General features: G+C 37.6%; 1 protein-coding gene across 1 annotated transcript in view; it reads right to left on the bottom strand.

The window, feature by feature from the left end:
* Positions 1-518: 518 nt before the first annotated feature.
* Positions 519-12,543, bottom strand: part of LOC128681920 (ETS translocation variant 5-like) — a 23,222-nt gene continuing 11,197 nt past the window's right edge. The window contains exons 2-8 of the mRNA XM_053766248.1: positions 6,312-6,410; positions 5,643-5,780; positions 4,748-4,884; positions 4,063-4,146; positions 2,932-3,053; positions 2,068-2,176; positions 519-1,138 (exon numbers count right to left, since the gene is read on the bottom strand). Of these exons, the coding sequence (XP_053622223.1) occupies positions 936-1,138; positions 2,068-2,176; positions 2,932-3,053; positions 4,063-4,146; positions 4,748-4,884; positions 5,643-5,780; positions 6,312-6,364 (846 nt within the window). The 5' untranslated portion in view covers positions 6,365-6,410 and the 3' untranslated portion in view covers positions 519-935. The remainder of the gene's footprint in view (positions 1,139-2,067; positions 2,177-2,931; positions 3,054-4,062; positions 4,147-4,747; positions 4,885-5,642; positions 5,781-6,311; positions 6,411-12,543) is intronic.

The raw sequence follows: 12,543 nt of genomic DNA, 5'->3' as shown, positions 1-12,543 counted from the left end.
CGAATAAACCAATATTGCGTAATTAGTACGAGTGAGTATTATTTACCGCAATGAAAAACCAGCAATGTATACCGTAACTGCCAAAGCCTGTCGAACTGGTTGCCGATAGTGTATAGTAAAAAGAGCTGCCAACGTAAGTAACTATTGTATTGACGGCCATCACGCTTGTCTATCCGGAGGTCTTACGTTAGATTCCCAGCGCTACTTGAGCACATTTATATATTATTTTCTTTTGTCTATGTTGAGCACCTATATTTGTCTGCGCTTCTGGTATGTGTCCGTTTCTATCCATAATTTACATTAATGTCTAAAGCTAAACTAGTTGGCTAATTTCCAACCAGTCAGATCGAATACCTTTTATCCAATGTCAAAAACTAATAAAAATCAGCGTCAAGGCTCTTCGTAACGGCACAAGCTGAGTGATACCCTTTTGTACAATATTCAATGTACCTTTGTAATATTAAAATTTTGTTCATTTTCTGTGATGTATATTTGTATGCTATGAATAAAATTATTTCTATTTTATGTGGAGCTTGTGTGACAGTGACGTATGGGGATGTCACGGATTTTGCAAAAATCATTTCTAATCTAATACACTTTTGAGACCGAAAAAAATGTAAATCTCGTCATTAATAAAACTGATCGATTAAAGTGACATTTAATTATATTCAAACTACTAATATTAGAAATGTGAAAGTTTGTGAGGATGTAAGAATGTATGTACGTATGTGGGTACTTACTTATGTTTACTGCTTTTTCACGCAGTATATCTACTGAATCGATTGTTATGAAATTTGGTACTCGGGTAGAATATAACCTGGAATAACACATGGAGTCCCTTTTGTCCCGAAATTCCCACACGGTGCGTTAGCTAGATATAGGTAACTATATTTTATTTATTTTATACCCAGTCATGTAGCCATTTTTTTAACGCTTCAGGAATCGTACCCCAAGTGACCGTGATAGTACCTCCTGTTATAGTCTTGCTGGGGGACGTATTGGGGGTACCCCCCTACGACACCCCCGTAGAGTTGCGTCAGTACTTCATATTGGGGGGGAGGTGAACGCGCGCGCGGAGGAGGGGACATGTTGAAAAGTGCTTCGGGATCGCAAACGAATTTGTAGACGTAACGTTCGCCTGTGAACAGAGAATGTAACATTTTATATAGGGTTATCTATAAAACATCAGATTTCGCAGGGCCACATTTATTGTTATAAAAGTAACCCGGTGAAGTGCGGGTTAGCATTGCACTTCTCACCATCGAATCGATTCGAAACGAGACACAGCGAACCAATCTTATTGCGCCATTGTGACGCGACGACAACCACACTGCAATGTGATTGGTTCGCTGCGTCTCACTTGGAGTCGATCAGTCATACTGGCTTTTTACCTAGTTTCCCGTAACCCGTGCGCCAGGTTACTGGCTATTAACCCTAAGTTGGCGGCAGTCCACTAAACCTTAGGTAGGTTTACCTTTACAGAACTACAGAACCTGAATATCTGTTCTTTATTTTGTTTTATATTGGTCGCTACTCCGATTATTGCCTACACAGTTATTCTAGCGTTAAACAATCCTAAATAAGTTTAAACCTCATAAGGCATACATATTTTGGATTAAAATGTTGTTCGGTACCTAATTTTAAATTTAGCTTGTATTCGCATATGATTGTAATCTGTTTTGTTTGCTATTAAATAAATAATTGTTATATTTAATAAATAATTACAATTAGATTTTTTTAGTCCTCTTCTGATAGGACGTCTGAGCCCATTACTGCTGTCCTGGCGGGACACTCAGCTTCAAGGTGGAGCCTGGGTTTCTCGTCTTATTGGCAGCTTGGGTAGGTAGGATCTTCCTTTTGTCCTATTAAGGTGTCTATTCAGCTGACAATGTCCTGTTATCATGCTAAATAAGTACGTTTTCCGACTATATATTGATAATCTGTAGTCATGGCTTCGTTTGGATAAAATTATAATTCACATTACACACCTAAAACGAACTTAAGAATTACCGCCCGTACAAAAATCCGACGCGAAAGCTTTTTGTAATAAAATATGTAGTTATGTACCTGCAACTTTCTGCATGATGCCTTTTTCATAGTAATACCGTAGAGAGCGAGACAGCTTGTCATAGTTCATAGCTGGCCTGTTCTTCTGTGCCCCCCAGCGACGCGCCACCTGGTAGAGAGAGATAAAAACTTTATTCTTCTCTTGTAAGAGTAAGACAGTCGGCGGTTCTCAGTGCGTTTCGACCGCTGCCGCCGCGCTGTCATTACGATCCGTCAATAAAAGACTTGGCTGTATGGGCTAGTACCCTTTGCCTCCTCAATAAAACGAGGGAATAAACCAAAAAAAAAAAAACGATCCGTCAATTTTCTTGAAGGAATCATTCATTCACAAAATTGACATTACCACAGTACATATGATATACAGTACATAAGGTATACAGTGACAAAAGATCACAGGACATTTAACGGGCAACAGCGCGTGACGCCGATTGTTTGTCATTACAATTTTTAAAATCTTACCAAAGACAAGAATGGGTTTTACTATATGACTTTACATCAATTACTCTGTGTTGATTGATTTTGGAAATGATTCCTTCTTCAAGGAAATTGACGGATTGTAATTAAATATTTGAATTTTGAATTTGAATTCGGCATTTCTAAAATTTCTAACCTCTTCTGTATATCTCCCTAAGTGTTTTCCCGATTTCCTAGAAGAGCCTAGTGTTTGCTTTCCTGCTTTTTCGTCTCCACTTCGCACGGCCGGCAACGCTAGTTGTCACACCATTGTCACGCATATCATCCTTGACGACATCGAGCCAGCGCTTCTTGGGCTTGCCTTCTGCCAGGGCCGGCCGCGAGCGTCATAGGCCAAATGCCTATGACGCTCGCGGCCGGCCCTGGCAGAACTTCACTACGTAAACTTACCTCTTCAGGTTCGTGTAGTTTGAATTCTAACCCGCGTCCAGTCCACGCCACACATCTTGCACCTTCAGCAAGCAAGGACACTAAGAACTGCCACAACTGTAATGCGCCTCGGCGACCTCCACCTTTGGGTGGTAGATAATAATTCATTAGAAAGATGTCATTTTTGACACAAGCTTCTCTTGTCGTCAATTTTGTTGCGTTTAGACGAGTAGATTAGTATATTTTTGTGACACGTGAATCCTTTCTAGAATAGGTCTATTAACCGTCGCAAGAGGCGACTAAGCGACAGCTATCCGGCAACAATAGCATTCCAAAGCGGCAGACGTCTTACAGCGAGAGTTGAAATTGTCAACGTCGCTTCAATTTCCATGACAATGCATTATTATGATAAGCTGTGACCGAGTGCCCCAAGTATTGGGTCACAACGAGAGAACTCTTAAGCTGTTTGCCGCCATTATTTTGTCACACGTTGAATGCAACAAGATACGTAATGCGTACAGACTTTTCAGTTTATTTCTTTGTGTTCGAAACAATAAATAAATATTGTATTAATACATAACTAAATAAATAAATAATATATTAATTGTATGATTAATTCGGACTGATCGCATTGTGTAAATATATTTTAAAGTAGTTGTTATGACCGGTGAGATTTTTGCCGCTATTTTTGTGAGCGATCAGTCCTCTATGGTTATAGAGAATAAACGCTGTTGAAATGTAAGTACGTTTTATTATTTAATTTATGTCTATTATAATGAATTATTGTTTATCATCACGCTTATTCATTGCATAACACTCGTTATTAGAAAATTCAAGTAAATCTATGTATATATCACTTCTGAAACGCGGGAATAGTTGACAATTTCAAATATGCCCAATGATGAACCTCTAAATTTATTTGCCATGATCCCGGCTATCCTACATTTGTCATTATTATGTATTTCCATAAACAAATGTAAACAATGAGAATGAAATATTGGCAGTAAGTCAAGAGAATAAGAACAGCTATAGATTCATGTGCTGTTGAGTCTGTGAGAAATAAAAAAAAAAATAAAAAAGATCTCTCTGACGACAGGAAAAGATTGTGCCAAAATATACAACCCGAATGCTTCTATTATGGACGCCCCTTACCAGAATGCGTGGTTGAGACATGTTGTTGAGGAGATGCGGCTTCTGACCTTGGTGGAGCTGATGAAGGACCCAGGGAACTGCTCACTGTGGACAATCAATGTTATATAGGGGTTTCTGTTATAATACTATGGTAGTTGTTCGCCGCGAAATTAGACCTCGCGAACACAATAACATTTTTTGTTTTTTGATGAGTTTTTACATAGTTGTGAATATTTCAAAAACGACTTGACCGATTTCGTTGCCGCACGTACTTGAAAATTCTATTGACAGATCCTATAATAAGTGTCATCAAAATCGGAGCAACGGTTCAAAAGTTTACATACATACAAAAAAAAATATTTTTGCCACAAGTTGATTTGTAGACCTAGCTCGCGTCGCTCACTGTCAATTAGTATTCAGGTTCCTATTTCGTAGAAACAGTGTGTGGAAATATGTTTCAAATCTCAAACAGTTAAGACTTCTTGCTACTGAACCGAGAGGTCCCGGGTTCGAACCCCGGTCGGGTCATGATGGAAAATGATCTTTTTCTGATTGGCCCGGGTCTTGGACGTTTATCTATATATGTATATGTTATAAATTATAGTATCGTCGAGTTAGTATCCCATAACACAAGTCTCGAACTTGCTTTGGATCTAGCTCAATCTGTGTGATTTGTCCCAATATCTTTATTTATTTATTTAGTTACCGATATTCTCGTCCCAAGGTTGTTGGTCGGCGGCAGTGCTGGACACCTTCCGCTCTCTGTCATCTTCCTCGCCACACTTGGTGTACGGCTGACAGCGTAAATAGTCACGGAAGTCTCTCTCTTGCTCGCCTTTACATCTGCCATCAGATTTACAATCAATTTTGTAATCTACACCAATATTAAGAGAACACTAACCAAGAAGTGGTGGTGGTGTAATGCTTAAGACTACCGCCTGTGGATCGAAAGGTCCCAGGTTCGAATCCTACTCGCGCCACATGAGTTTGTATACCAATCTGACTCATTGACCACCACTTGCTTCCGGTGAAGGAAAAATATCGCGGGGAAACCTGCACACTGGTTGATTATTAACTTGTGTGTGAAATGGAGAAGGCAATGGCAAACCATTCCATTAATAGTGCCAAGAAAAATGTTACGTGTGTTTCATTCCATGTAATGACCACGACCCTCAGTCATGAGGAATACGACTATGAAGAAGAATAAATACAAGATACTCGCGAAAAACAATATCGTTGCACTCGAGTATTTAGTTTCACAAGTCCCGTTGTAATCAAATCTTGCCAGTTATGTTTCTCTTACTTCCAGTTGATTTACAGAGTTGAAATTTCCCACGTCGCTTCAGTTTCCATGACAATGCACTATTTTTTTAGACAAATAAAAAAAAAAACCCCCGACTTTCGTGAAACATGGCTAAGAATACTCTGGACAAAATTATTTATGACACAAAAAAAAAAAACTAAACGAAAATCGGTTCATCCGTTTGGGAGCTACGATGTCGATGCAGACAGATACACAGACAGACATTAACATGTAAACAACTTTTAAACTTATAACATCCCTCTTTTTGCGTCGGCTGGGTTAAAACAATTCTACTTACTGGACATGTGTGACTTCAGAGTCTATTGCGCTTTGTGGTGGGGGTTGTCTATACAAAGAGTGGGGATGGTCGTAATGCTCGCGGCGCACGCTCGGCGTGTTGATCGCTGGCGGCGCGCTGGGCAATACCCCTGGATCTCTAAAAAATGATGTATCATCATTACACCAGGGGGCTTACCATCCTCTGTTAATGCGATGATTATTCAGGACCTAAACTGATTTGCATCGCTAATTCGTACCATCAAGATGATACCTATAACGATCCATTATAGGTAGTGACCAAAACAATACGCCAATTCGATTTCATTCACTCATTTTGCATACAATTCCGTACCATGATGCGAATTGAGAACGTAAACTGGATCGCGTATCTGTTAAAATTCGCGATTCAAAAATAGTTACTATTCTTGATTCTAATATTTAATACGCTGTTTTTTATGTCTTAGTTATAATAAATTGTCTAAACAACAATGAAAACTGCATCAAAATCCGTTGTGTAGTTTAAAAGAAGTAAGCTTTGTAACAGACAGACGCGGTGAGCGACTCTGAAACGGTAGTTTTTTTTTAAATATATGTATATTTCAGACTTAAGTTCTCTTACATCTTAAGTCTACGTTAGTACAACAAATTATGTTAAATTATTAGCGACATATACCGAAGTATGGATTACCTGTGCTGATAGTGTAGAGCCCAGGGCAAAGAGAAGTGAGGTTGTTGCGTCATGTCGCGCGACAGCGCCGCCGACTGCCGCGCCGCGAATCCACTCCACCTGCGTCAAACGACAATATCACTGTACTAGATGTTGCCCGGGGCTTCGCTCCCGTGGGAATTTTGATGAGATAAAATATAGCCTATAGCGATTTTGGATAATGTACCTTTCTAATGGTGAAAGAATTTTTGAAATCGGTTCGGCGGCTTCGGAGATTACCCGTCTCAAACATACAAACTCACAAACGCTTACCTCTTTATAATAATAGTATAGATTGAACAAAATTTGCTCAATAATCCGCAACATAAAAAAATATATTGGTAGTTAATTAGTCAAGAATTAATAAGCAAAATTTTAAGGACATTTATAATATTTAACAACTAGTTTTTGCCCGTGGCTTCGCCTGCTTTAGATTTCCGCGATGAAAGATATCCTATGTCCTTCTCCTTACTTCAAACTATATGTACCTATGCAAAATTTCAAGAAGGTTATTTTCGCAATTTGTTATATTAATTAGGATAAATAAGTCCGACTATTGTAAGCAATTTTATTATAGGTTGCAGCTGAAAATCAGCGCCTTGGCTCGATACCACGGCACCATGCTGAGCTGGTCGCCATTTCGGCTTACATATTGTATTCCATCTATATTCGTTACTCTTTTGTATGTTTGGATTTTATGTGTTTGCCGAATAAATGATTTCTTTCTTTCTTTCTATCTATAGAGAAAAGATCTTACTTTTGTTTTTAATTATTAATTATTAATTCAAAAACGACTTGATCGATATGCCAAGCAGTTTTTGAGTTGCGATGCCAAAATTCATCGAAATGAATTTTGGCACAGAGATAGACGATACGTTCAGAAGTAACGTAAAGGCTAATTTTTATTCGCTATTATATTATATAATAAGTATGTAAAACAAGTTGTATTTTTAAACTATAAAACTCCTTAACCTCCGTCTATCAACACTATTGAATCAACAATCCATACCGTAAGTAGTTTCCGAGACCAGATCATCGATTCCAGAGTTCGCCGTCGAGTTTTCTTCAATCCTATATTCCTCGAATCAGGAAATTACACTGCCGCAGTATTCTCAGCGGGAGTCAATCTAATTAGTGGTTCGAATTAGAGGGCTCTCCTGACTATAGCGCCGTAATCATATTTTACCTTTGATTTTTCACCTGCTCCGTTTTTTTATAATATATCTATATATATAAAAGAACAAGCGTTTTTTACTAATCAACGCCCAGCCTAAACCATACAAGCTATAAACGCGAAATTTGAGCAGTAGCTTTAGGTTATTACGTAGTGCTCAGATAAGAAAGGAATTTTCAAAATTCGACCCATAAACGGGTAAAAATTGGGGGTAAAGTTTGTATGAAAAATAAAGAAAATCTTTACTGATCTACTTGAACTTGGCATAAATAGGTACTTAAGTACTATGCAACAAAAATAATGTTTTGGATTTCTTAAAATTTTACCTTTAGGGTACTTAAATGAGGGTAAAGATATGAGTAGACAGCTCAGCGGTAAACACTAATATCTTGTTGGGAATTTGTAATTCAATCTGATTGTCTGTATAGGAAAATTTCTGAGAAAGTTTTATTATGGTTTTACCCGTGGTTTTAACCAAGCGAAGCCGGGACTGGCTGCTAGTCCACACCTACCACCTAAATCTTCCTCAGAAATCTACTTAGACTCAATCGAACTTCTTGAAGTTTTGCATAGGTATGCATGTTGTTTGAGTGTGAAGGACGTAGGGTACCTTTTTACCTTTTACCGCGGTAAATTTACGCGGATGAAGCCGCGGCCAAAAGCTAGTCAAATAAAAGACAAGATTTTACAAGCTTTTTGCAATGTAACTAAAGTTATGTCCCTCTGTCTCGAGTGGAATCTTGCAACTCATTTTTGAAGCAGATATCTTCAACCGATTGAGCTGAAATTTTGTACACACGTTTAGTTTGGATGACAATGCATTATTATGATAAGCGTGATCTGATAATGATGAGGGAGCTTCACCAACGGTTTACTGCACGGCCATGATTGTTTTGTATCTCATTGCATGCAACAAAATATCACTGACGATAATAAAAGATTGTGTCAAAAATGACGTTTTCCTTTTTTTTTTATTTCCACTCCCTGTTTCGTTCGGTCCGTGCCCAAGTCACGTCTGTCTTCAATCAACTTTTATATCCGTTCAATGTGGGTACCTAGTCATCTTACAGCTTTACATTGAAAGCAAATCAATTTTCCATTAGACAGTCAAAACAATTGATTTTAATCTTAGGGTGTTGGTCGGGCGATGTCGTTTTTTTGCTACAAAGATTTTGTTGAATATTATTTTGTTAACTTTTAGTTTATTTCAGTGGCAGATCTAAGATTTAAAAATATAAACAAAAAACCCGCATGCTTAGGAGTCCTTGCGTTGAGCCCTTTAATTTGATATTCATGTCGAAAAAAGAAATGTTTTCACAAAGTTCAATGGCGTTGCACAGCCGCCGCCTTGTTTTTTTTTTATTAACGTCACCTGTCTAGGAACACTCGAGGAGCTAAGACCGCAATTATGTAAATCCGTTCAGCGGTTTTGGAGATATGAGGTAATAACAATTATTACATACATACTTACAAGATAAGCGCGAAAAACAATACCCTTCCTTTGCAGTCGGGTAAAAATCCCATCCCACTGATACTATAAAGGCGAAATTCTTTAGTGTTAATTGTTAATTCTTCACGCTCAAAACGGCTGGGCCAATTTTGATGAAATTTGCTATTGAAGTAGTTGACACCTTGGATTAACGTAAAGTACGGCATTTCATCTAAACGACGATGGGGCACAGGTTAAAGTTAACGTCAAAAATTACTGGTACAAGCCACTCTTAAAAAGTATCTACCTTATAACTATGATTTCAAATTGGTTGATAAACTTTCCAAGCTTTCCCGCTGAGAGCTTTGAGGTTGCGTGTGACAGTTGATAAAAAGCTCGAATTAATATTCTATCGAAAGCTCAAAATCGAGGGTCGATATAGGGTGTATTCATTTAAAAAAATACTTGGATTATATAATAAATGATTAAATTAAAAAGTTTTTATACAAGCTTTGTGTGAATTTCGGTGAAATATTAAAATTTATTTATATAATTGCACACAATCTATACTATTATTATAAAGAGGTAAGCGTTTGTGATTTTTTGTATGTTTGAAGCGGGTAATACCCGAAACTACCGTCGAACCGATTTTAAAAATTCTTTCACTATTAGAAAGGTGCATTATTCAAGATTCCCACGGGAGCGAAGCCACGGACAACATCTAGTACCTTATGTACTTATGAATTATGCCATCTGGCATTATCTAGCAGTCAACAAACAGAGATAAACTGCATCTAAAAAGAAAAACAGTAATTTAAAGGAATTACTCAAAATTAACATACGTGTAGATTCGTTATTCAATCAGATCGTTCCATGGAAGCGTAACAGACGAATACAGACAGGCAGATGGAGACTTTCGTATACCTAGTAATAGTTTTTGCCATACAAACTTTCGCCACTATTTCTTGGGGGGCTGTTGTGTGATTTATAAAAAAACAAACTTAGAAACAAACAGACGAGGCCAGTGGCTTTGTTTTATATTAGCTAAGCTATTTAGTAATCTGTAATGTCTTGCATGACATGTACGGATATCAACTGACACTATCCTATTCTTGGGCGGGAACCTCACAAATATACGTTCGCAACCTGTATAATGTACCTTCAGCGCGGCGGAAGTGAATACCTGTTCATTTCCGGCGGAGGGTGGCGGGGAGAGAGGGATGTTTTGTGTGAAGTACCTCGTGTCTCCTTGATCTAATCTTGAAACAGTGAATTTTCAAATCAATACATAAGTACGTCGAGAAAAATATGTGTGTGTGTATTTTGAGTTTAAGACGCCCTGTGTACCAAAAAGGTTTCAGTTGCGTGTCCTACTCGTGCATGACCAAATCAAGAATTTACTTTAGACACCTCCTTTTTTAAATGTTTACAAAAAAAAACACGGGTGTCCCCGCCTCCCCTTTGATATTGCTGCAAAAATTACAATAACAATGCGTTGACAGGCACGCAAATTGCTGTGTGAAAAGAAATCACGTGGAAGACGTGACCGGAGTCATAGATTAATTGAATGAATATCGTCTTTGGATTAGCTGCAGTTTGACATTTCGTTGAGCAATTTTTGTAGTGTACGCGCGCATGCGTCAGGCACGTCATTCGGCCATTGACTGGATCTGAGTGTGCGTCGGTTGCATTGTGTGTACCTACATACGAGTATTACGTGGTATTGGAAAACTTATTTTATTAATCCCTGAACCCTACAATTTTATTGATTTTCTCTCAGTTTTTTATAAAAATCTGAATTAATTTAAGATAACCCCGACCCTGAATATGTTATCAATTTATCTGCTAGAGAAAAGAGCTGACGATTTCCAATCGGCTGAACGCACATTTTCCAAACATAGCTAATGACGCTTACGATTAAATTCATCTTCAAATAAATGAAAATAGATTAAAATCGGTTCAGCCGTTTGGCTGCTACTATGCTACGGACAGACATACAGATACACAGACATGTTAAACTTTCCTGTCATCGAGGTTTAAATGAAAAAAAAAATCAGGCATTTAAAACGTTCGAAATAGGTAGGTATAAAACTAAATTTCCACGTTTAAAAAGTCTTAAGTTTCTTTTTAGAAGAATTGAAAATGACCAATCGTTCAATCATCCTAATTTTCCCACCATTTATTGAGCCCCATTTTAACCCGCGGCGCTTCAAAAGGGGATTAGCTATGGAATCAATAAATAACAAGGGTAAACAAAAATATTTGTAGCTCGGATTATTGCAATATCAAGTAATTCGTAAAATATATTACAATTTCGTGAGAAAACGACGAAAAAAGCGCGCTGAGAATGCAGTTATTTTCTTGTTAAAAAAAGAATATACAAAATTAAATAGCAACGCGATCAAGAAACGCTTATAAACAATAATTAAGACAATGAGATTTTTTATTTTATTTCAATTATTGAAAACAAATAGAAGCAATTGAGAGAAACCGTTTTGTCCTAATCCGATCCGAGATATATGGACGCCTGCACTAATTTATTAGCAATTATCATTAATACTATATTTGTTGTTAATAAATTGTAAGTATCGTATCTCGTATCTCATACTTACTTGTATACTGTCATGTTGTCTTTTTTAGTTTTATAAAAGGGTTGAAACATGGAATTAGTAGGTACTGTTGTACGAAGTACCTACTAATTCCACGGGTCGAAATTGATTTTGACTACAATGTTTTTTCTTCGAAAAGAACATAATTTATTCTAAATTCTTACTTAATTCAACTTAGGATGATAGGTATATCATTTATTGACAACAAAATTGTATTTAAAACTAAGTCTTCCGCCGACTTGCAGTGAAGGAGCGGCGCAACGCACCAAACTTCGCCGCAGTCTTCACCAAAGACATCAATTAACCATAGTTTAACAAAATGAATCTTTTTCTTTTTGTTAATCTGAACGCTCCAAGCTCACTAGTGCCACCTTTAAAACCACTGATAAATCCGATACTGATACACCCCGCATTCGTTGACAGTTCGGTCACGCGCCAAGTCAATCAATGTCACCCGATGCAATAATTTGAATATAGCTTCACATCAAATTCCGTCGTGTATTCACAGCGGATTAAGTTGATGACTGGCTGTTGCCGGCAGCCTTGCCCGCGTTACCCAATATTTGATTTATTGCCTCGGGCCTCTTTTCCAGATTTCATTAAAATTGGCCCAATATTTTCATAACCGTAGGTACTTCGAGCTCGAGAGCGATGGAGCCCAAAGTTCGTTTTCCTACATAATCTTTCCCATGGCACGAGGAACTAATACAATTTAAATGAACAGCTTTTCTTTCAGCATTTCTCCTCAGCAGTGGTCGTTCCGACATGCCAGTAGTTTATAGCTTTTGAGAAACTGTTATTTGATATAAAATTTGACGTGAAAAAATGCCTGTAAAGGTCTAATTTCTGTATAAATGATTTGTTTTGGTTCAATTTCAAAAGAAGCCTTTTCGTATTTCCTATTTTAATTTTTATACTAGCTTCGCCCGGGGCTTCGCTCCCGTGGGAATTTCAGGATAAAAAGTACTCTGTGTGTTATTGCAGGTTATATTCTAAGTACCC

This window comes from Plodia interpunctella, chromosome 29 (assembly GCF_027563975.2).
Source record: "Plodia interpunctella isolate USDA-ARS_2022_Savannah chromosome 29, ilPloInte3.2, whole genome shotgun sequence".
NCBI lineage: Eukaryota > Metazoa > Arthropoda > Insecta > Lepidoptera > Pyralidae > Plodia > Plodia interpunctella.
Note: the sequence above shows the minus strand (reverse complement) of the source record. Positions and strands in the feature narration are given on the sequence as shown.